The sequence below is a fragment of the Jaculus jaculus genome, chromosome 10 (assembly GCF_020740685.1).
Source record: "Jaculus jaculus isolate mJacJac1 chromosome 10, mJacJac1.mat.Y.cur, whole genome shotgun sequence".
NCBI lineage: Eukaryota > Metazoa > Chordata > Mammalia > Rodentia > Dipodidae > Jaculus > Jaculus jaculus.
Genome location: NC_059111.1, coordinates 102,648,261 through 102,670,783, shown reverse-complemented (window position 1 = coordinate 102,670,783; position 22,523 = coordinate 102,648,261). Strand labels below are relative to the sequence as shown.

The following is a 22,523-nucleotide window of genomic DNA, read 5'->3' as shown; positions in this document are numbered from 1 at the left end:
AGAAGTAGCAGCCAGGGACAGTCATGGCTGATTTCCTTGGGAACAGGATTCAGTCACTCCTTGCAGCTCTGGCATGATCAGTGTTGGATCTTCACAAGTCTCACCTGGTGTCACAGGTGATATGTGAACTAACACATAAATCCACTGGGTCCTGGTCATCTGGCCTTCCTGAATGGTTAGGTGAATTGTGTATGTCAGTACTTCTCTCTTGTCATCTCATTTCTTCCCCTGAATTTAATGGATATTTCTTAAGCTTATTTCCTCCTAGTTACTTAGCCACCAGATTAACCCCCAAGAGTCGAGATACTCTAAAATTTATTTTGAAATATATAAAAAGGGTTCATGGGGCTGGAGGGATGACCTTGTGGCTAAGGTGTTTGCCTGTGAAGCCTAAGGACCTAGGTTTGATTCCCTTTTACACACGTAAGCCAGATGCATCAGGTAGCCCATGCACCTGGAGTTCGTCTGCAGTGGCTGGAGGCCCTGGACCACCCATTTTCTCTCTCAAATAAATAAAAGTTAAAAATTAAAAAAAAAACACAACCTATTTTAAAAAGGGTTCATGAAAATATTCAATTTCCAAAGCCATAAGCCTTGGGCCTTTCTTCTTACTACTCCAAGCAACTTCTTTTTCCTGAACACCCCTCCTCCACCAAACCCCAGCACCTCCCAGTTTAATATCCTCAGGTTGGTTGTACATACACCCAGAGATCCATCCAAAATGCCACCCCGTCCACTTCACTGCGTGAAGAGCGAAAATCGCCAGTCCCCTTCCAGTCTTCAGGTCTGTTGACATTCACCTTGCAGGGGCTCACAGCTTTCCAAGATTTCAGGATTATATAATACATGTGTCATGGGTCCTTGTGACCACGGGACTTAAAAAAAATAAAATAGACCAGGTGCCGGATACACAAATTCGCAGAGGTAATAGTTTGCCCCCCCACCCCCCGATCCTAAGTGGGAAGGCGCCTCAACCCACTCGCAGGTGGACGGACAGACAGACCCAGGGATGCGATGTGCGTCCCGCCCCTCGCGCTGCCCATCGCGAGCACCCACGGTGCATGCCATGCAGGACTGAAGCCAGCCCTCCGAGCCAGGCCCTGGGGGCGCCCACCCTGCGCGGGGCGTGGTGGGTGGGTGGTGGGTGGGTGGGGGGCGCCTTCTCGAGGTTCCCGGGGTGGAGGGGAGGGACGGCGGCGAGGGATCTCGGTGGGAACCGGGTCCCGGGCCGGGCGGGGAGGGAGGAGCGGAGAGGGAGGAGGAGGGGAGGGAGGAGGGGGAGCGCCCGCGCGCCCCGCCCCGCCCCGCGCCGCGCGCCCGCCCGCCCGCCCGCGGCTCCTCCTCGCCTCGCCATGGTGGAGCAGGGAGACGCGGCGCCGCTGCTGCGCTGGGCCGAGGGCCCCGCCGTCTCCCTGCCGCAGGCCCCGGAGCTGCCGGCGGGAGGCTGGGCCCGGGGCGGCGGCGTCCGTCCGTCCGGGGAACCTCTGCGCCGCAGGGAGCCCGAGGCACCGAGCCCCTCCGAAGTGCTGCTGCAGCCGGGGCGCCTGGAGCTGGGCGACGTGGAGGAGGACCAGGTGGTGGCCGTGTTTGTGGTCACCTTCGATCCCCGCTCCGGTGAGCCTCTCGCCGCTCGGGGATGAGGGGCGGGGAGAGGGTCAGGGACGCGGGGGGGTGTGTGTGGGTGTGGGAGGAGGGGGAGGACGAGGAAGGACTGGCTGCGCGCGCACTCGCACCCACACACCTGCATCCTCACCGCCCCCCATCTCCCGCTCGCTGCTGGTGGTGGTGGGGGGTGGTCCCAGGCTCCGGGACCCCCAGATCTCGCCTGCAAAGCGGAGTCCCCGGGGCGGTGTGTGTGTGTGGGGGGGGGTTCGCCGGGATGGGGGAGCGTCTCCTTGGGATGGACCCCGGGGTGGGGGCTTTGTTCCCCGCCTCGTCCCGCCGCTGCGCTCGGCTCCCCGGTGGGTGTCTGGTCGGTTCGCTGAGCTCCGCTGGTGGACGATCGGGTTGGGGAAGCGGGGGCGGGGGGGTGTTGGCCTCCGCGGGCACGTTGGCTTTTGTTTTCTTTCGTTTCTTGCTGGACTGGAAGGCTTTTTAAATTTATTTTTATTTATTTATTTTTGGAGGTTGGGATGCAGAAAGCCCTCCCTCTCTCTCTCTCTCCTCCCCCCCACGCCCCCCCGTGGAACCCCTAAGCTCCCCTGCCCGCCCCGGTTTCCTGCCTGCTCCATCGTAACTTTCCTAGAGGCCAAGTTCACTTTCGGGGCCCGGCCGGCGCGATGTGCAGGAATGCTGGGCGAGAGCATTCAGGACTGGATCTGGGGATTCCGGGGAAGTGAGCTTGCAAGAGCATCTCCCCTCAGCTGGCTGTCTTTCTACAATTGCTAGTCCCCTCGTCACCCTTACCCTAACCCCCCACCGTGTGTGTGTGTGTGTGTGCGCGGAGGGGGGTATGCATTATAATGCTGAGCGATTCCGTGGGGGCTAAGAAGTAAAAGGATGGAGATGGCCCTCTCTCTGAGAGCTCTGGAGGTCCTGGGGTGGGGGGCATCTACATCAGAGAGCTGTTCGCTTGCTCAGTGTTGGTGCCGAGGGGTGACTTGAGGGGCTTAGAGACACCCCCACCCCCGCCCCGAGAGCCCTTCGCCTGCCTAGTGCGGCCCCTGGAGGGAGAGGAGCTGGTGTCTGTCGGGTGAAGTACTGACTTTTTTTCTGGGAGCTCCCTCCTGCTTCTCCAGCTCCCAGGGTAAGGTTGGGGAGGGGAGGAGCAAAGGATAGGATCTGGAGTAGGGGGTCCGGATGTCATAGCAGCTGGTGGCTTCCAGGCAGGGTGACTTCACTCTGACCTAGGATGCTGAGCAGGCATGTAGAAAGTAGACCGAGGTTAAGCCTCTCTTTGGGCGGGAGGGCCGGTCTGTGGGGGCAAGAACTCTGGCCTTTTCTGAACCTTGTCTGTTGCTTTGCCCCATGCCAGTGACTGTCAAACTGTTTTGGCTGATCCACCATATGAAATTAACGTTACATCATAACCAATGCATTCACATCATATGTACTTCAGTACCCAAACGACACCAAAGTCTCATGAAATAGTACTCATTCCTTGTGACTCCTTCCTACACATGGATCCTTTTTAAAATATTGGTTTTAGAGCCAGGCATGGTGGCATACGTCTTTAATCCCAGCACTCAGGAGGCAGAGGTAGGAAGATTGCTGTGAGTTCAAGGCCAGCCTGGGACTACAGAGTGAATTCCAGGTCAGCCTGGGCTAGAATGAGACCCTACCTTGAAAAACAACAGAAGATTGGTCTTTTATCTGCTCAGTATTGGGCCCGCTAACGTTCTGTTGTGGATGGTAGAGGAGAGCAAAAACCAAAAGACATGAAAGTGGAGGAGGGACTTGTTGGAAAGAAGTTCACTGGAAGGGGGTACAGAAAGGGCTCAAGAAGAGGTATCTTAAAAAATTAAACAAGAAAACAATAAAGAAGACATTGGTCTTTTAGACCAAAGTAACTCTTCTTGCTAAACAGAAACATATACTTTCTAACTAACTCTATTTCCTATGCCCTACTCCATCAATCGGGTAAATAGATGCAAGCTTTTCACTCTGGGATATATTTGATATCTCTCTCTCTCTCTCTCTCTCTCTCTCTATATATATATATATATATATGAGATATATTTAAAAGTCACTGAAGAAAGGAATGGAAACATTACTGGGGGGGGGGTCTGATGCATACCAATAGTTCACTGGTGATAATCTAGGGAAGGAAGGAAGGAAGGAAGGAAGGAAGGAAGGAAGGAAGGAAAAAAATTACCTAGAAGTCAAAAGTGATCATTGATCAGTTACTGATATTACTCAATTATTGATACTGACCAGTGAATATTTTTTATTACTTTATCTTTTATTTACTTGAGAGAGAGAGAAAGAGGCAGAGAGAGAGACTGATAGAATGGGTGCTCCAGGGCCTCTAGTTGCTGAAAATGAACTCCAGATGCATGCATCACCGTGTGCATGTGGATTTTACTTGGTACTAGGGAATTGAACCTGGGTCATTAGGCTTCGTAGGCAAGCTCCTTAACAGCTAAGCCATATCTCCAGGCCACCCACTTCTTACTAGAGAGAGAATGGGGGCATCAGGGCCTTCAGCTACTGCAAACAATGTCCAGACTCATGCACCACCTTGTGCATCTAGCTTCATGGGTCCTGGGGAATTGAATCTGCATCCTTAGGCTTTGTAGGCTATCACCTTAATGGCTAAGCCACCCCTCCAGCCCTTTTAACAATTTTTTTTTTTTTTTTAGTTACATGAGAGAGAGAAAGAAAGAGGCAGAAAGAGAGAGAGAGTGAGAGAATGGACGTGGTTGATAAATTGATCTTGATCAATTCACAAAAACATCCAAAGATCTGGGACCTTTCCCTACATCTTATCAGTCACTGCTGGGGAGCATAGCTTTGCTTGCTTGTGGAGCTGTCATGTATTTGTCTGAAATGGTTTTTAGACTAAGGCTAGTGTAGAAAGAAGGCAATACCACTAATCTTATAACAATTTGTTAAGGCATTTTACTATAATCCTGTTTGATTTAGTTATAGAGTTTGATAAAACAAATTTGCTGATTGCTTACACCCAATTTGTTCTTGAGGAAATTCACCAAAGATGGACAAGTGTTTGGGAACTGTTACCTAGCCAGTCTAGGTGTCTTTCTGGCACACTGCACTGCAGGAACCTTTATTCTGTAACTTTTCATTCCTTAGCTAGAATCTGGATGGAGGGAGAGAAGGGAGATATGTATCCTGGGTGAATCTTATTAACTTTGGTTAGGTTGGAGGGAGAAGCAGTTATTTTGTGTCCATAAAACTTGTTTCTTGGGGCTGGAGAGATGGCTTAGTGGTTAAGGCATTTGCCTATAAAGCCACCAGACCCAGGTGTGATTCTCCAGGACTCACATAAGCCAGATGCACAAGGGGGCACATGTATCTGGAGTTGGATTGTGGAGGCTGGAAGCCCTGGTATGCCAGTTCTCCAACTTGTCTCTTTTTTTAAAAAAAAATATTTTTTGTTAATTTTTTAAAATTAATTAATTTATTTATTTGAAAGCGACAGACACAGAGAGAAAGACAGATAGAGGGAGAGAGAGAGAATGGGCACACCAGGGCTTCCAGCCTCTGCAAACGAACTCCAGACGCGTGCGCCCCCTTGTGCATCTGGCTAACGTGGGACCTGGGGAACCGAGCCTCGAACCGGGGTCCTTAGGCTTCACAGGCAAGCGCTTAACCGCTAAGCCATCTCTCCAGCCCTGTTAATTTTTATTTATTTGAGAGCAACAGAGAGAGAAAGAGGCAGATAGAGAGAGAGAATGGACGCGCCAGGATTTCCAGCCACTGCAAACAAACTCCAGATGCATGCGCCCCCTTGTGCATCTGGCTAACGTGGGACCTGGGGAACCGAGCCTCGAACCGTGGTCCTTAGGCTTCACAGGCAAGCGCTTAGCCGCTAAGCCATCTCTCCAGCCCCAACTTGTCTCTTTCACCATCGATTTCAGTCCTAATTAGCATTTTTTTCATGTAAAAACATGCTGGTAGTGCTTGTGTAGAATAAAATTGTATGGCACCTCTCTTATAAGTAGGGGTGAATGAATGCTGCTGGGGTGCCCTGGGCCTCAACGGTTAGCTTCAAGATAAAGACCCTCAAAGCACCCGGTGTGCCCTCGCGCAGTGGCTGAGAAAGTCACGTTCAGCAGCGAGAGGAGAGGAGAGGTGAGGCCCGCGGTTGCCTTGCAAACTGGCAGGGTCATAGGGGCCAGAATGGTGTCTCCTGATTTGAGTGCAGGATCCTCCGTGCTGTTCTGATTCCATCCGCCCTGTGTTCCTTACATGTTGCTAATTACGTTCGTCCTCTCAGACTTCTCCCTCCTTAGCCTGAATTGCTAAAAGTAGCATGGTAAGGACTGCTTAGTACACTTCACCAAAATCCCAGCGTATGATTGGAGTTACTAAGTGGGAGGGGCTTCATCTCGTGTCTCTCCCTGGTCTACCTCCTTAGCCAGTCCCAGTGCCTCTCTCTCTGTCCTCAGTTGTCATTCCTAGGAGCTACCTTAGGCCCAGTCGCTTTCCGCACAGACCATGGGCATCCATGCCGCCTTTCAGCAGGCGTGGGTTACTGCTGGCTCGGGGTTCAAGTCAGCGGGAGGGGCATAAGAGAGAGAACTGGAGAGAATGAACAGTAGCCTGTCTATGTGGAAGTGGATGTGGGAAGATGTCCTGGTTACTTTTGTAGTTGCTGGGACAGAAATCCCTGGCAAAAGCCACTTCAGGATGGAGGGGTTTGTTTTGGCTCGTGGTTTGCAGGGCAAAGTCCGTCGTGGCTGGGGAAGGCGTGGTGGCGGGTGCCCGAGGGAGCTCGTCACATTGTGTCCATAGTTAGGACCACGACTGTAGGAAGAACGTGAGCGCTCAGCTTGCTTCCTTCTCTTTTCCTATTTTTAAAAAGTATTGTATTTTTATTTATTTATTTATTTGACAGAGAAAGAGGGGAAGAGAGAGAGAGAGAGAGAGAATGGGCACACCAGGGCCTTCAGCCACTGCAAACGAACTCCAGATGCGTGTGTACCCTTGTGCATCTGGATAACATGGGTCCTGGGGAATCAAACCTGGGTCCTTTGGCTTTGCAATCAAATGCCTTAACTGCTGAGCCATCCCTCCAGCCCTTCTTTTCCTAGTTTAAAATATTTTTATTTATTTGCAGGCAAACAAAGTGAGACATAGAGAGAAATGGAGAGAGAGAGAGACAGAGAGAGAGACAGACAGAGAGAGAATGTGCGTGGTCATGCTAGGGCCTCTAGAGTCTGTGAACAAACTCCAGATGCATGCGGCACTTTGTACATCTGGGTTTACTGGGGAATTGAACTAGGTTGTTAGGCTTAAGTGTCTTAACTGCTGAGCCATCTCTCCAGTTCCTTTTTATTCAGTCCTATTCCCTAGCCCTGGGCCAATGCCACCCACATTCAGAGTAGGGCTTCCCTACTTAGTTACAGTCTCTGGAAGCACCTTCATAGACACATTCAGAGGTATGTTTTCTAGGTGATTCTAAATCCAGTCAAGATGACAATGAACATTAAACCATTACCACAGAAGGAATATAAGGGAGGAGTGGATCCTTGTTAGAATGTGTGTGTTTGGATTAGGGCAGGAATGTGTTCCATGGTTTTCTGATAAATAAGGGAATAATTCCTTGACGCTGTTAAATACCACCCTTGGAAAGCTGTGTTGGGAACCTGTAGGAAAATTCAAGAAGAAGGTAGAGACATGAAGATTATTTCCAGTGGATTCATGGCTTGACAATTATGGAGGTTGGATCTCCACATGACTGGAAGACTGCGGCTTCAGGTTCAAGGTGAGGCATGCACATGAATACACAGAGCCTTTATTGGGGCAGGGCAGGGAGCTGTAGAGGGGGCATTGGCCGTCTGGGTTACAAAGCTGCCATTGAAACCAGGCCCAGATGCTAACTCTGCATGCTAGCCAAAAGATTGCTTTTTTTTCATTGTGTTCAAGCCCATGATGTAAGGCTCTGTTTTTAATTTTAGTTTTTTTTGTTGTTGTTGAGTTTCTAGTAAAGCTTTCTTTTCTCTGTTTCATTAAGAAAAAAAAGATATCCTCACACTTCTGACATGCCCTGGTGGTAGCTGGAGCTCTCTCTTCAAAGTAATGAGGCTGATGAAACATTGGACTTTCAATGATCATTTATGAATCTGACTCATTATACCATTTCTTGTTGCGATTCATATTACACTGTTGAGTTTCATCCAGGATTATTGTGTGGGTACCTGGGGCAATTCTTATGTGGTGTGTTTGCAGTGGGGTGGCTTGAAAAAGGAATGGCAGTGAGCACAGTCCTTATCACCTGCTGCATGTATATGCTGTCTTGTGTATGTGAAATGGGTATATGTAAAACTATCACTCATGGAGCTTCCAGGTGTGGCGGTGCACACCTGTATTCCCAGCACCTGGAAGGCAGATGCACAAGTATTGAAAGTTCAAGACCTGTCTGGACTATATAGCAAGACCTTGTCTCAAAAATAAAATAATGGGGCTGGAGAGATGGCTTAGTGGTTAAGCGCTTGCCTGTGAAGCCTAAGGACCTGGTTCGAGGCTCAGTTCCCCAGGTCCCATGTTAGCCAGATGCACAAGGGGGCGCACGCGTCTGGAGTTTGTTTGCAGAGGCTGGAAGCCCTGGTGCGCCCATTCCCTCTCTCTCTTCCTCTATCTGTCTTTCTTTCTGTGTCTGTCACTCTCAAATAAATAAATTAAAAATAAAATAAAATAAGGGCTGGAGTGATAGCTTAGCAGTTAAGTGCTTGCCTGGGAAGCCTAAGGACCCCGATTCAAGGCTCAATTCCCCAGGACTCACGTTAGCCAGATGCACAAGGGTGTGCACATGTCTGGAGTTCATTTGCAGTGGCTGGAGGCCCTGTTGTGCCCATTCTCTGTCTCCCTCTCTTTCTCTGTCTCTCTGCCTTTCTTGCTCTGTCTGTCGCTCTCACATTAATTAATTAATTAAAATAAAAAGAAGCCAGGTGTGGTGGCTCACACCTTTAATCCCAGCACTCGGGAGGCTGAGATAGAAGGATCACTTTGAGTTCGAGGCCAGCCTGAGACTACATAGTGAACTCTAGGCCAGCCTGGGCTAGAGCAAGACCCTACCTTAAGGAACCAATACACAAATAAATAGAAAGTTATTTGCAATTCTGATTTTGATCTGTTCAGTCACTGAATTATAAGCAGAGCAGATGGAAAGGCACAGTGAGATTAGGGCTAGGTCTGGGTGTCTGATGTATACATTGGAGCGCTGCCCAGGTCAGCTGACTCCTTGCAGATAATAGATGGCCCGAGCAATGGGAGGGCGTGACCAGATGAAATGTGAATGGAAAATTTGGAAATGCAAGAGCAGCCCTGAGAATGGGCAGCTCACAGAGAGCAGGGCAAAAGCCAGTTGTGATATCCAACAGGAAAGTCTCATAGGGGATGAGCTCTGTCAGTGTCCTTTCTCTGTGTTTCCCGTCACCTGCTAGCGGCCTGTAACTGTGGTTGATTGGAATCCAATTGTGGTTATTTGATTAATGCCACTCTGGCAGAGGCTTTCCCCGGCTGCTGGTGATTCACCTGTTCTGTGGTTTTTAGGGCGAAGTCAGTTTGTGACCATCTGTTGTGAATTCAGTTTCTTCTCTTGAAAATCGACAGACAGAAAAGTAGGGTGGGTTGTGATAACACCCACCACTCCATCTTGTGCCAGCTCGGTTCCCAGGAACTATGTGTTAGGGCTCAAGGACCTTGCCTCTGAACCCCACCCTCAACCATCTTCACGGGAAAAGCCCCGGAGACCTAGAGCCGTGAAGTCAGCGAGGCAGCGCCAGAGGCACCGTGAACTGGAAGGGTTTTTCTCTGTAAAATTAGAGCACTGGGATTCAGCCATGGCCTGACATATGGCTGACGTGAAGTTGCCAGGATGGATTTCTGCCTGACTCAAGGCACGTCATACTGTCTCCTCCTGTTGTTTTGGCTGTGCTTTCATTTGGGGATTTGAGGTGGCTTCAAACCACATAGGACGAAAAGTCAGTTGATGCCAGCTAAGGTTAGGGTCTGGACCAAATACTTTGAAGTTTCTTCCCTTTCTGGGATCTGAGGGCTCACTAAAGAGGTGGTTAGGGCTGGAGAGATGGCTTAGTGGTTAAGGCACTTGTCTGCAAGGCCAAAGGATCCAGGTTCAATTCCCCAGGACGCATGTAAGCCAGATGCACAAGGGGGCACATGCATCGGGAGTTCATTTGCAGTGGCTGGAAGCCCTGATGCGCCCGTTCTCATTCTCTCTGTCTCTCCTTCTCTCTGCCTCTTTCAAATAGATAAATAAAAATAAAATATTTTAAAATAAAAGAGGTGATTAAAATATGTTGTTGGGACTAAGTGTTCCTTTTTCCCTCCCTCTCTTCCTCCCTCCCTGCCTCCCTTCCTTCTTTGCTTTTGTTTGCTGGTTTTGTGTTTTGCTCTTGCTCTGTATTTGAGACAGGAGTTCCCTCTGCAGCCCAGGCTAACCAGGAAGCCACTCTGTCATGCATACTGGTCTCAAACTCACAATTATACCTCCACCTTGGTCCGCAGAATGCCAGGATTACAGGCACAAGCCTCTGCATTCACCTGGTTCTTGGCTTAATTTCTGATGCCAGATTTCCTTCTCTCTTGGTTGGAATTAGGGAACCTGTGTAGGGGAGGAAGCTGGTGGAAGGAAGAAAAGTCAAGGCACAGGCTGAAGGGAAACAAGTTGCATCTTCACCCACCTGGAGGAGCCATAGGAGGATCCCAGCTAGGACAGTCACCAGCCAGATCAGGAAGCAGGCAATCAGAAGGGCTTGACCAGATCCACCCAGTAGAGGGGTGGGAGGGCTCTTTTCCCAAGAGATTTTTTTGGTTAAGATCATTGTCTTCTCTGCTTTAATTATTTTTTAATTATTTACTTATTTGAGAGACAGACAGACAGAGAAAGAGGCAGATAAAAAGAGAGAGAGAATGGGTACGCTAAGGGCTCCAGCCACTGCAAATGAACTCCAGACACGTGCGCTCCTTGTGCATCTGGCTAACGTGGGTCCTGGGGAATCGAGTCTCGAACTGGTGTCTTTAGGCTTCACAGGCAAGTGCTTAACCATCTCCCCAGTCCCTACTTTAACTATTTTGAGTTTGACTTTTAAATGGTTAGCTGTGGCAGCAGCCCAGGCATTTAAGGATGAGCATTGAATGGACACGATAGGCCCGGTGCCTGGGGTTAAGGTCATTTCACATGAAAGTAAAACAGTTGGAAGACAGAGGCAGCCTTGTGTAAAAAGGGGACAACCTATGTCTTGTGAGCTTTGCTTGTTTTTGCAGTACTGGGAAAAGCCTCACCTGTGTTAGGCAAGTGCTCTTCCACTGAACTGTAGCACACTTTGGACAGTTACGTGTTGCCTAGCCCTGGAGCTTTTTTGTTTTTAACATTTATTTATATAAGAGAGAGAGGGGCAGATAGAGAGAAGGGGCATGCAAGGCCTCCAGCCACTGCAGATGAACTCCAGACCCATACTTCACCTTGTGCATCTGCCATTACTTGGGTACTGGGGAATCAACCTTGGGTTCTTAGGCAAGCAGCATAACCACTGAGCAATCTCTCCAGCCCCCAGAGCTTCTGAAACAGCAGCTCAGGTGGCTCTTAAATGCCACCCCTAGGCTGATCCTAGGAGCAATGGGGTGGCAGAGTTCAGGCCATCTTATCCACATGCCTGTTGGCGTCCCTTAGCAACCTGAGCTGCTAGTCCTGGTTCCTTTAAACAAGGTCATGTTTGCCTTTGCATGAGCTCAGCACCTGGCCCTGCACCTATAAATATAAATAAGACTCCACCTATATTGATCGAAGGACCTGCTGAATTATACACAGTACAGGTGCCACATTTGATCCTCCTGTGGTTATGTGAACTCCTCCTCCTCAGTTGTCTTTGCAGGAAACGGCAGACAGCCCACCGATCTCTGTGACAGTTCCAATGTGGCCCGAGGTGTGGGAGGCTATGCAGCTTGAAGGAGAGAAAGGAGCATCTTGCATATATTAAATGGATAAGAAATCCATAAATGACGAATGGGGACACTCAAAACACGTAGTGTACCAAGAAGTGACAGTGGGAGTGTTCCGCGCTGAATGAGACATCTCTAGCATTCCTTCAAGACTTAGGGACCATTGAGGAAGAGGTGGCAGAAAGAATGTAAGAGCCAAAGGAAGGGGAGGCGTGCTTTGGAACGCTGTCCTCCAGACCCACAGTGATCATTGTATTCATGATCTCACAGAGGCTGTTGCTATCTGCACAAGACCTGTGTAACATTGGGCCCATCAACATGTTGACTTGGATGATGGAAGAGGGCAAAAGCAAGGCATCAAAATAGCAGAGGGAATAGTTGGAAAGGTGAAGGGATTCAGTGGGGATAGGCCCTCAAGAAGAGTAATGGAAGGGAATCATGAATGTTTTAATAAGGTTTTTTTTTTAATTTAAAAAGAAATATATAAATACTAAAGATGGAACCTTCCCTCAAAAAACCTGAAGTTTTCTAAGGAGGTGAGTGTTGGAGGGTTGTTTATAAGCTGTAGTGAAAAGGTGCAAGGGAGAGCTGTCTGAAGCCACATGGGGCATTGCGACACTAGAAGTGTGTCACAAAGGCCCACGGCGCACACAGCAGTCCACACTGCAGATTAAGGAGACTGGATGTAGTGTGTTTATTCATAACTTGATTAAGCTGTGTTTGGTTTCCTGCACTCTTTTTTTTTTTTTCTCATGATTGACATCATGTGTAAGCAAATTTGAAGTTCTATATGGTAAAGGTGTCTTGCTCTAGCCCAGGCTGGCCTAGAATTCACTATGTAGTCTCAGGGTGGTCTTGAACTCATCGTGATCCTCCTATCTCTGCCTCCCAAGTGCTGGGACTAAAAATGTGTGTGCCACCATGTCCGACCCTTAGCCTCCCATCTTTAGCCTTCAGAATTTTGTTGGGTCATTTGGTCTTGTTTGTTTGTTTTGGCCTTTCTATATAAACTTTAAAATTAATTTGCCAATATTCATTAAATCACTTGCTGGGCTGGCTTTTTAAGTTTTTTTTTTTGCAGGGAGGGAAAGAGAGAATATGAACATGGGTGGGCCGGGGCCACCTGCCACTGCAAACAAATGCTTGCTTTACGTGGGTCCTGGGGAATCAAACCTAGGACATCGGAATTTGCAAGCAAGTGCCTTTCACCAACGAACCAGCTCTCTAGCCCCCCCTTTCCAAATTGGGATTTCATTGAATCTCTGTAATGGCATAAGCCATTGTGAAATTTTTTGTGCTCAGATTGTTTCCTAATATAAGCCGCTGCATTAACACAAATTGGGCACTTGTAAATAAAGGGCACTGATCGTATGAAGGTTCACATACACATTTTCCCTCCCTGAGCTATCTGAAGGCTGTCGATATAAAATCCACTCAATGTCTGAGAATGAACACATCCTCAGAATCTGACTGTCTTCCTACATAACCGTATCATGACCACTTCTAGGATCACTAGCTCTTAAGTCATCTGTTAGCTTTTGGAGAACTTGCCTTTCCTTAAGAAAGTTGGGGTTGTTGTGTTGTTTTTGTTTGTTTGCTTTGAATAGCCTTCCTGTCTTGTCGTAGGCACCATGCGATATTGGGATGAGAGGATGAATGGGAAAAACTGCCTCACAGAGGCTCCGAGTCCTGGGGAGCCAGGCAATGCCATAGGCTGGGATAAGAGCCATGGTAGCTGTGGGCACTTTTCTTTCCTTGAAGGAGCCAGTCAGCAGAAATGCACCTCCCATGGCGTGAAGATCACGTTCCCAGAGCGGCCTTCTGGCCTCTTTGCCCTACTCCATGACTGACTTGCCATTCTGGTTTTAATGTCTATTCTTCCCAACTCTAGCAGACAACTCCAGGTTCGCTGAGATGAACTTCCAGACCAGTCATCATTATGGAGGAAGGGATAGTTATTGAAGCTGACAGAACCTGGGGAACTTCCATACTGGCAGAGGAAGCTGGCCTGCCTTCACAGGACCAAACACAGAGAAGCGCAAGCCTAAAGCCAAAAGTCACACAGCACAGCACACTTCAGGAACTCCAGCTAGATGTACTTTGCATATCTTTAGATTGAAATCTCAAATCCACCATGATACCTTAAGATCCACCCAGTGCCCAGTGACACTGCCTCCAGCCAAGTGGCTGCAGATGAAAACTACAAACTAATAAAACATTGAATACTCTCTCTCTCTCAGCTCTTCCTCTTTCCTGCTCTCAAATAAATAAGTAAAAATAAAATATTTTTAAAAACTGAATATATTGGGGGCCATGTATTCAATCTACCACACCAACCCAGCAGAGCTTGTTTCCATCTACAAGCGAGGGATATAACAGGCAGGCTGCCTTTCCCTCCCTCTGAAACCTGCTGTTTCTGCGGTGAGGATTGGCCAGGCACAGAGGAGCAATGCAATGGCCTTTGGGAACCAGGCTAACGAATGGGGGCTTGGTCCTCTAGGTTTGTTCAGTAGGACATGGGTCTGGCATGGGTGCCAAGGATCCAGGTGATCTGTGGCTCAGTCAGTCAAGGTGGATACTTGTTTCTTTTTCATGTAACAGTCCAGAGACAGCTTGCCAAGGATTGAAATGCTGCTCAGATCCTTAGGGCCGTCCATTGACTGAGTTCGTGGGTTCGGGGTGGTTGATGGCTCCATCACCCCTCATAGGAAGTTACCACATCTGTGTTCTAGGCAGTAGGACGGAGAAAGGGGCAGCATGTTTATTCCCTATGGGGCACATTTTGGAAACCGCACGTCTCACTTCTGTCCACGTTTCACACCTACCTGCAGGAAGGTACAGGGAGCCACGGTCTTCATGAGGAAGGGAAGGTGTCAAGCTAAGCATTCCAGATTCGGGGCTGGGGAGACAAGTTAGTGGAGTACTGGCTGAAGCCTGAGAGCCCAAGGGGGTCTGAGATGACCTGAGTTCTGCACCCACAAAAACAGTTGGGCTTGGCCATGCATACCTGTGAGCCCAGTCATGTGGGGAACAAAGACAGAAAAATCCCTGAGGCTTCCTGATCAGCCAGTGTGACCAAACAAACAAACAAACAAACAAACAAAACCCAATCCCAGAAAAACAAAAACAACAACCAAAACAAACAGTGGTTCCACGTTCAGTGAGAGACTGTATCAGAGAAACACACAGATGAACATTTGAAGAGAATACCTGACTTTTAGCTCTGGCCTCTGCATGCACACTAGACATGTATGTGCACACACCTGTGCATACACCATACACACAACATACCACACGTGTCCCACGTGTGCAAAGAAAGCAAGCTGGCAGATTCTAGTTCATGTGAAGGGAGCAGCGCAAGGTAGAAGATGACCCAGAAGAAAAAGCTGTTGTGTGCTGTGCAGGCCTGAGCACCTGCGTTCAGACCCTAGAACCTTCGCAGAGCCACACTGGGCATCTGTGATCCTAGCCCACCTGTGGAGACAGGAGAATCCCCCAGAAGCTGTAGGCCAGCTAGCCTGGCAAACACAGCATTGCATGAGAGACCCTGCCTCAAACAGGGTGGGAAGCAAGGGCCACCCAAGTTTTCTTCTGAACTTCACACCCATGCCTGCACTTGAACATGCTCACATACTCACTCATCCCCCCCCCCAAAAGATTAAATAAAGAAGAGAAGAGTGGATATTGAGGGTAGCCTAGTATATCAGCATGCCTTTAAACACCAAAAATGCCTTCTATAAAACTAATCACTCAAAGCGCTTCTTAAGAATAGATGAACCGCCAGCTGTGGTGGCTCATGTCTATAAACACAGTAGTTGTGAGACTGAGACAGGAGGATTGTCAGTTGGAAGTTGGAAGCCAGTCTGGACTACATAGTGAATTCTTGGTCAGCCTGGGCTATAATGTGAGACCTTGCCTGTAAAAATCAAAACAAAACAGAACCAAAAACCAACCAACCAACCAATCAACCAAGAAATGCCAACAACAAAAAGAACCCAAGTCACCAACAGCATAAAACCCTAGATGAATGCTTCTGGAAAACATTCAGCACTGTATTGATCTTGTTGAGATCCACAGGGCCCACTGGCGGCTCTGTAAAGCCCTGCGACAGAAGAATGTATCTCTCTTTGCTTGATCTAAACCACTGATCAGAGACCCACTTCACCACCCCGTTCATTTCTCTCTCAGAAGTCCCATTGTTAACAAAAAAAGAAAATTACAGACCAATCTCCCTCAGGAACATAGATGCAAAAATTCTCAACAAACAGAATACAAGAGTACATCAAAAAGGTCATTCACCCTGACCAAGAAGGCTTTATCCCAGAGATGCAGGGATGGTTCAATATACAGAAATCTATAAATGTAATATATTATATAAATGGGTTGAAGCACAAAAATCACATGATCATCTCATTGGACGCAGAGAAAGCATTTGACAAAATCCAACATCCCTTCATGATAAAAGTCCTACAGAGACTGGGAATAAAAGGAACATATCTCAATATAATAAAAGCTATTTATGACAAGCCTACAGCCAACATATTACTAAATGGGGAAAAACTGAAAGCTTTTCCACTAAAATCATGAACAAGACAAGGGTGTCCACTGTCCCCACTTTTATTTAATATAGTTCTGGAAGTCTTAGCCATAGCATTAAGGCAAGAGACACACATAAAAGGGATACAAATTGGAAAGGAAGAGATCAAGTTATCATTATTTGCAGATGACATGATTCTAAACATAAAGGACCCTAAAAACTCTACTAGCAAACTGTTAGAACTGATCAAAACCTACAGCCATGTAGCAGGAAACAAAATAAATACACAGAAATCAGTAGCCTTTATATATGCTTACAACAAACACACAGAGAATGAAATCAGAGAATCACTCCCATTCACAATTGCATCAAAAAAAAAATAATAAAGTACCTTGGAATAAACCTAACCAAGGAAGTAAAGAATCTCTACAATGAGAACTTTAAAACACTCAAGCAAGAAATTGCAGAAGACACTAGAAAGTGGAGAAATATCCCCTGTTCCTGGATTGGAAGAATCAATATTGTGAAAATGGCAATCTTACCAAAAGCAATCTACACATTTAATGCAATCCCTATCAAAATTCCAAAGGCATTCTTCATGGAAATAGAAAAAAAAAATCCAAAAATTCATTTGGAATCACAAAAAGCCTCAAATATCTAAAATAATACTGAGCAACAAAAATAAGGCTGGTGGTATCACCATACCTGATTTTAACCTATACTACAGAGCCATAGTAACAAAAACAGCATGGTACTGGCACAAAAACAGACATGTAGATCAGTGGAACAGAATGGAGGACCCAGATGTAAGCCCAAGTAGCTATAGCCACCTGATATTTGATAAAAATGCCCAAAATACTCATTGGAGAAAAGACAGCCTCTTCAGCAAATGGTGTTGGGAAAACTGGATATATATCTGCAGAAGGATGAAAATAGATTCTTCTCTCTCACCATGCACAAGAATTAAGTCCAAATGGATTAAAGACCTTAACATCAGACCTGAAACTCTGAAACTGCTAGAGGAAAAAATAAGGGAAACTCTTCAACATATTGGTCTTGGCAAAGACTTTCTGAATACAACCCCAATTGCTCAGGCAATAAAACCACAGATTAATCACTGGGACCTCATGAAATTACAAAGAAGTCCCATTGTTTAGCAATAGCCGTGGAAGCACTGCAGCTCCTGAGGGTGCAGCGACACAGAAACATGTAGGCATTGTATCAGTCAAGGTTCAGTGAGAGAAGCAGAAGAGTCAGGAGGCAATAAAGGGATCTGCTCCAGTCTCGATCTTAGGTAGCTGGGGGCTAGTTAGACGGGTCATGTAAGACGCTTGTCTTGGTGATGTGGGTCCTCTATGGAATTGAACACACGTCAGTCTTAGGACTTGCGGGAGCTAAAGGAAGATACAGGGCTCCAGCATGGGCAGGCCTGGCTGCTTCCCCATCTCCATGTTCAGCTTGTGGATCAGCAACAGTGTGACGGGGGGTCTGCCTCTTGCCCCAGTGCCAACCATGGAAACCTGACATTCAGCACTATATTGCTGTTGCTGAGATCCACAGTGCCTACTAAAGCCTCTGTGAAGTCGTATGACAGAACAGTCTATCTATCTTTGCTTAGTCTAAACTACTGATCAGAGACCCATTTCACAGCCCTGTTCATTTCTCTCTCAGAAGTCCCATTGCTGGCATCGGAAGCGCTGCATTCCTCGGGGTGCAGTGACGTAACAGAAACGTGCAGGGGTCTACACCACATCCACAGCAGCAGAAGTGATCTGGAGAGAGTCTTGTCTGTTTCGCTCGGGTTGCCAGTTATCGAGCCCAGGGTCCTGAACCACGCCACACCCACTTTCCAAATTTTAACCTGAAACGCCACGGAAAGGGAATTTTGAGCACCGTAGTCTAGCCTCACAGGTCGGCGCTTTATGGAGCCACTGCGCCAGATGGCAGCCCGGAATTGTTCACAGTCACTCTAGATCGAGTAGCTTTAAATCGGAGCTAACCTCAGGGAGCGCTGGCGGTGAGGTATGGGTAATGTGTGACATGCATGTGGGAAGAAGGGACATACGAACAGATGTTTCGCATGCATCAGCACGGATGAATCTCATGGAAATATTGAGCAGGAGCAAATAACGCTATTACTGCTTTTATAGAATTTCAACAGGGCAAAGTAATCCATGAAGCTGGGAGTGAGGGTCACAGTTACTCTTGAGAAGGCAGTGACTTGGGGGGCTTGGAAGGGGACTCTAATGGGCACACAGTGCTCTTTCTGCTCCTTGATCTTTCCGCCTGGCGGCACAGTTCAGTTCTCTTTGGGAAGTTATGTTCAGTACAGAGCATAGGTACATTAAAGTTCTCACAAGTCATTGAGTAATTATGGGCTGAAAGAAACTTTTTTTTAGAGCTGGTTGAACCCCACAAGGAATGGGGTGCAAGCTGGGGAGGTAGCTCAGTTGGCAGAATGCTTGTTTAGTATGCACGAGCCCCTGAGTTCCATCCCCAGCACCTCATGAAGGAGGCATGGAGGTGCACACCTGAGATCCCAGCACTGCCAAGTAGAGGCAGGAGGATCAGAAGCTCACAGTCACTCTCAGCTACCTAGTGATTCGAGGTCAATTTGAGTCCAGCCTGAGCTATGTGAGATCCTGTCTCAAAAAAAAAATTTTTTTTTTTTTTCAAGAATGGTAGACACAGCTTGGTTGAATGAGGAGAGGAAAACCTACTAAGGGTTATTTGGTTCTGTCCCAGGTGTGCCTTTTCCCTGCTGGCCACATGTGGTCATTAGGGTGGTATGGGGCCGTGTGCACAGAAGCCCATTCCCGGGCCCTTGCCTTGTTACCTGTTAGAAGAACCGCCTGTGTGGCTGAGAGGACACTGTGGTTCTGTAGGCCCCAGGGTAGGGGCTCAGATGCAGCTCAGTTGTAGCGCACAGGACGCTGGGTTCAGTACCCGGCATCCCAAGCCAAACAAAGCTCTCTCCAGATCACTTCTGCTGTTGTAGACGTGGTGTAGGCCCCTGGCACCTTGACGTGATCTGTAGCTGTCCTGATTTATTCCCCCAGGAAAAGAACCCACTGGACTGTGAGTGGATGTGCACATGTGGGAAGAAGCACTGAGCTTTATTCCCAAGCTCAGTGCATTTTCTGGGAACCCCTTCTTGTCTTTAACCTGATAAGCAGAGTGCCATTCTAGCCTTTCTGTCTACAAGTTTTCTAACCCCCTTTCGTGCTTGTTTTTTTGTTTTTGTTTCAGTGAATTCATTGCTTGATTGGTTGATTGTGATACTTTCCTCAAAAGAAAGAAATCATTTAAAAACGTCTTGGGCTGTTGAGTGGGGATTAAATAATCCTCTGTAATTGCTGTGTCACAAGAGTGCATTGTGTCATTGATGTCACTGAACATTTATCTGAAAGCGCTAGTGGCTGGAGTTATTGATGGTCTTTTTAATGCCCAGAGAACTAGGATTTGGAGTGGTAATGAGTTGGTTCAAAAATGAATTCTCACAAGTGGCTTAGTCTTTCATTTATAAAAAAGTTGAATCAACACGAATACAAGGCCACTGTATTCGTCCTCTCTGCCTGTAGCTCACACTGCTATTATGCAATGCTCTGACCCCCTCAATCTGCCCATGGCTGGATTCGAAAATTCCGCTTTCGGACGTAGCATTTTCCCCAGTGAACTGTAACTGCTGGCCTTTCCTCCGCTGTGTTCATTTCTTTGTGGTCCAGCACTGTGCCTTACTTTACTCTGCGTCTCCAACATCTACCTCAGTTGACACTCAGAACCTAATAAGTGAATGAGTCTCTTAATTCCTCAAGCAAAGAACTGACAGTTCACCCTGGAAGAGGGCTGCCCTGGAGGAGAGATGAAAAACAGGTTACACTGGTCAGAGAAGTCAGAAGAGACCTGCCATAGCATCCTGCCAGGGAAACCAAGGAGACAGAAGAGAACGTTTTGATGAATTAGAAACATCACAAAGGTCAATGAAAAATGAGGATTTTTTTTTAAATGAATTTTTGGATTTCTCAATGTCATTGGTAGCTGTAGAAGGTCAGATTAGAAACAGTATTCAAGGGATTAAGGAAAGCATGAGACATGAACAAGTGGAAGAGAAAGTGAAACGCAGACCTTCACTCAGAGGCGAGGAAGACTCAGGAGCGGCTGAACGGGAGGCAGAACTAGACAGTCCACACTGAAGCAGGGGTCGGGTCCCCAGGCTGCCTCCTGTCCCTGTCCCTGGTCCTCGGGAGTAACTCATCAGGTGGGGGAGACGAGCCCAGGAGCATCTCACTGGTCCTGAATAGACTGAATCAGCATCACGCTGGAGAAGCCGTGTGTGCTGACAATTCAGCTCTTCCCCTCGGATCCTTTTGTTTCTTTTCTTTTTTTTAATTTTAATTAATTAATTATTATCAGTTTTGTACACAGTGTGTAAACAGCCATGTTGGTACCATTGTTAGCCTCCTCCCTGTCCTCCCCCTTCCGCAGGGACTTTCCTCGTTGGGGAATGTGGGTCGTACATTGTGGGGTAGCCATCAGTTACAGGGGAGGAGGCAATGTCTCTGTGCATAATGTCCCAACGTGTGGCTCTAACAATCTTTCCGCCCCTCTTCTGTGGAGTTCCCTGAGCCATGTTGGGTTCGTTTTAGGTTTACTTCAGTGATGAGGTCTTGGGAGCCTCTGTGTCTCCGGATCTCTGGTTTGGTAGGAGTTGAGTGTTCTCTGTGTCTATCTCCTTCACCCTTGTGCTGGTACCAGGTTCACCAACAAAGCAGCACTCTTGCTCATTTCCCTAATTCCTCTGTGGTTTCAGCTTTCCTTCTCACGTGTATCCTGCTGTGCCCACAGGAAACATGGTGGAATGGTGCTTACCTCAAGATATTGACCTGGAAGGTGTGGAGTTCAAGTCTATGGCCAGTGGGTCCCATAAAATTCAATCTGACTTCATGTAAGTACTTCGGAACTTGTCTTCCTGTATGCCTTCAATTCCTTTTCCCCCACATTCTCCCGAGCATCCTATCAGGGGTCTTTAGAATGTGTGTATAAATGCTCTGAAAACAAATATAATTCCCTGTAATTGATGTATTAGGGATTTTTGTGAGCAGGAGTCAATGGAAGTAATTGAAGTAATTTGGTAGACTTAATCTTCTCATTGGGCCCAAACCATAACTGATAACAAGTCTGAGAAAGTGGAAGGAAATAAAACGACAGCTATATTGAAAATATCAGAGGCTGAAGAAGTAAGAGAAGAATCAAGGTTTGTGTTGAAAAATAGACTGATCGTTCAGAGGAACCAAAAGGTCAACTTTGACTGTCTTGCCTACGCCATTAGCTGTGGAGGAGAGGAGGAGGACAGGGTCTCCTCTGGTCTCCAGCGTTTGAACAGCAAGCTTGCCTGAGACCACTTGCTGACTCCAGCCCGTGACCCTCAGCCGCCAAGGTCTTTTGAGCCTCAACTGTCTTCCCTGTGACATTGAGTGACCTGTTTTAAAGCTTTGAACTTGTTTGAATTGTATTTGGAGCTCTGGGCATAATTACATTCTGTGGTTTGGGATTGCATTATAAAGAAAGAAACCAAACAAGACAAAAAATGTCCATTTGGAGCCACACTACTTACTTGATCTATTTTAGCTATTTTCGAAAGGGGCCCTTCTTTGGCCTGGCCTGCTTCGCCAACATGCCCGTGGAGAGCGAGCTGGAGCGTGGCGCACGGATGAAGTCAGTGGGCATCCTGTCTCCTTCCTACACCCTGCTGTACCGCTACATGCACTTCTTGGAGAACCAGGTCCGGTACGTGGCTTCCACGTGTGAATGTGAGCTGAGGGCGGAGACGGCTGCGGGACCGGCCAGCCGAGGCCTGTGTTAGGAGCCGCGGAGACAGAGCCACAGGTGTCTTTCCAAGGGCATCTGTGGCACCTGGGCAAGCCTCAGGTGCTGGTCCTCTTTTTTTTTTTCTTTTACCAAAGTCCTGTGAAATAATTCTTCATCCTATAATGAAAGCTGGGACATTTTACTGTCAGTTTATATTATATTAATATTTTCATTACTTAGTTTAAACAAGCTTCTTTCAATCAGACCTGTTTATTCTAAGCCACTATAATTACCTCTTAGCCCCAGGTAAAAGGAGGTAGATTTTTAAGATGTCTTTATGCCTGGTAATTTACTATTTAGGATAATAAGAAGATAATTTTTCACAGAAGCAGTAAAGTTATAAGTTATACGTATAGTTTTTCATTATTCAAGTACTCTAATTCACTTCAAAATTTGAAGTCGAGACCTTTAATCCTGAAGGTACTGTTATAATTTAGCCCCTTTTTTTTTTTTTTATTTGTTTGAGAACGACATACACAGAGAGAAAGACAGATAGAGGGAGAGAGAGAGAATGGGCGCGCCAGGGCTTCCA

The 22,523-nt window shown here is 47.3% G+C and overlaps 1 protein-coding gene across 1 annotated transcript in view; it reads left to right on the top strand.

The window, feature by feature from the left end:
• The first annotated feature begins 1,352 nt into the window (after positions 1 to 1,352).
• The window catches only part of Dennd11 (DENN domain containing 11), a 44,099-nt gene continuing 22,928 nt past the window's right edge, over positions 1,353 to 22,523 (top strand). The window contains exons 1-3 of the mRNA XM_004661090.2: positions 1,353 to 1,614; positions 20,969 to 21,068; positions 21,752 to 21,910. Of these exons, the coding sequence (XP_004661147.2) occupies positions 1,353 to 1,614; positions 20,969 to 21,068; positions 21,752 to 21,910 (521 nt within the window). The remainder of the gene's footprint in view (positions 1,615 to 20,968; positions 21,069 to 21,751; positions 21,911 to 22,523) is intronic.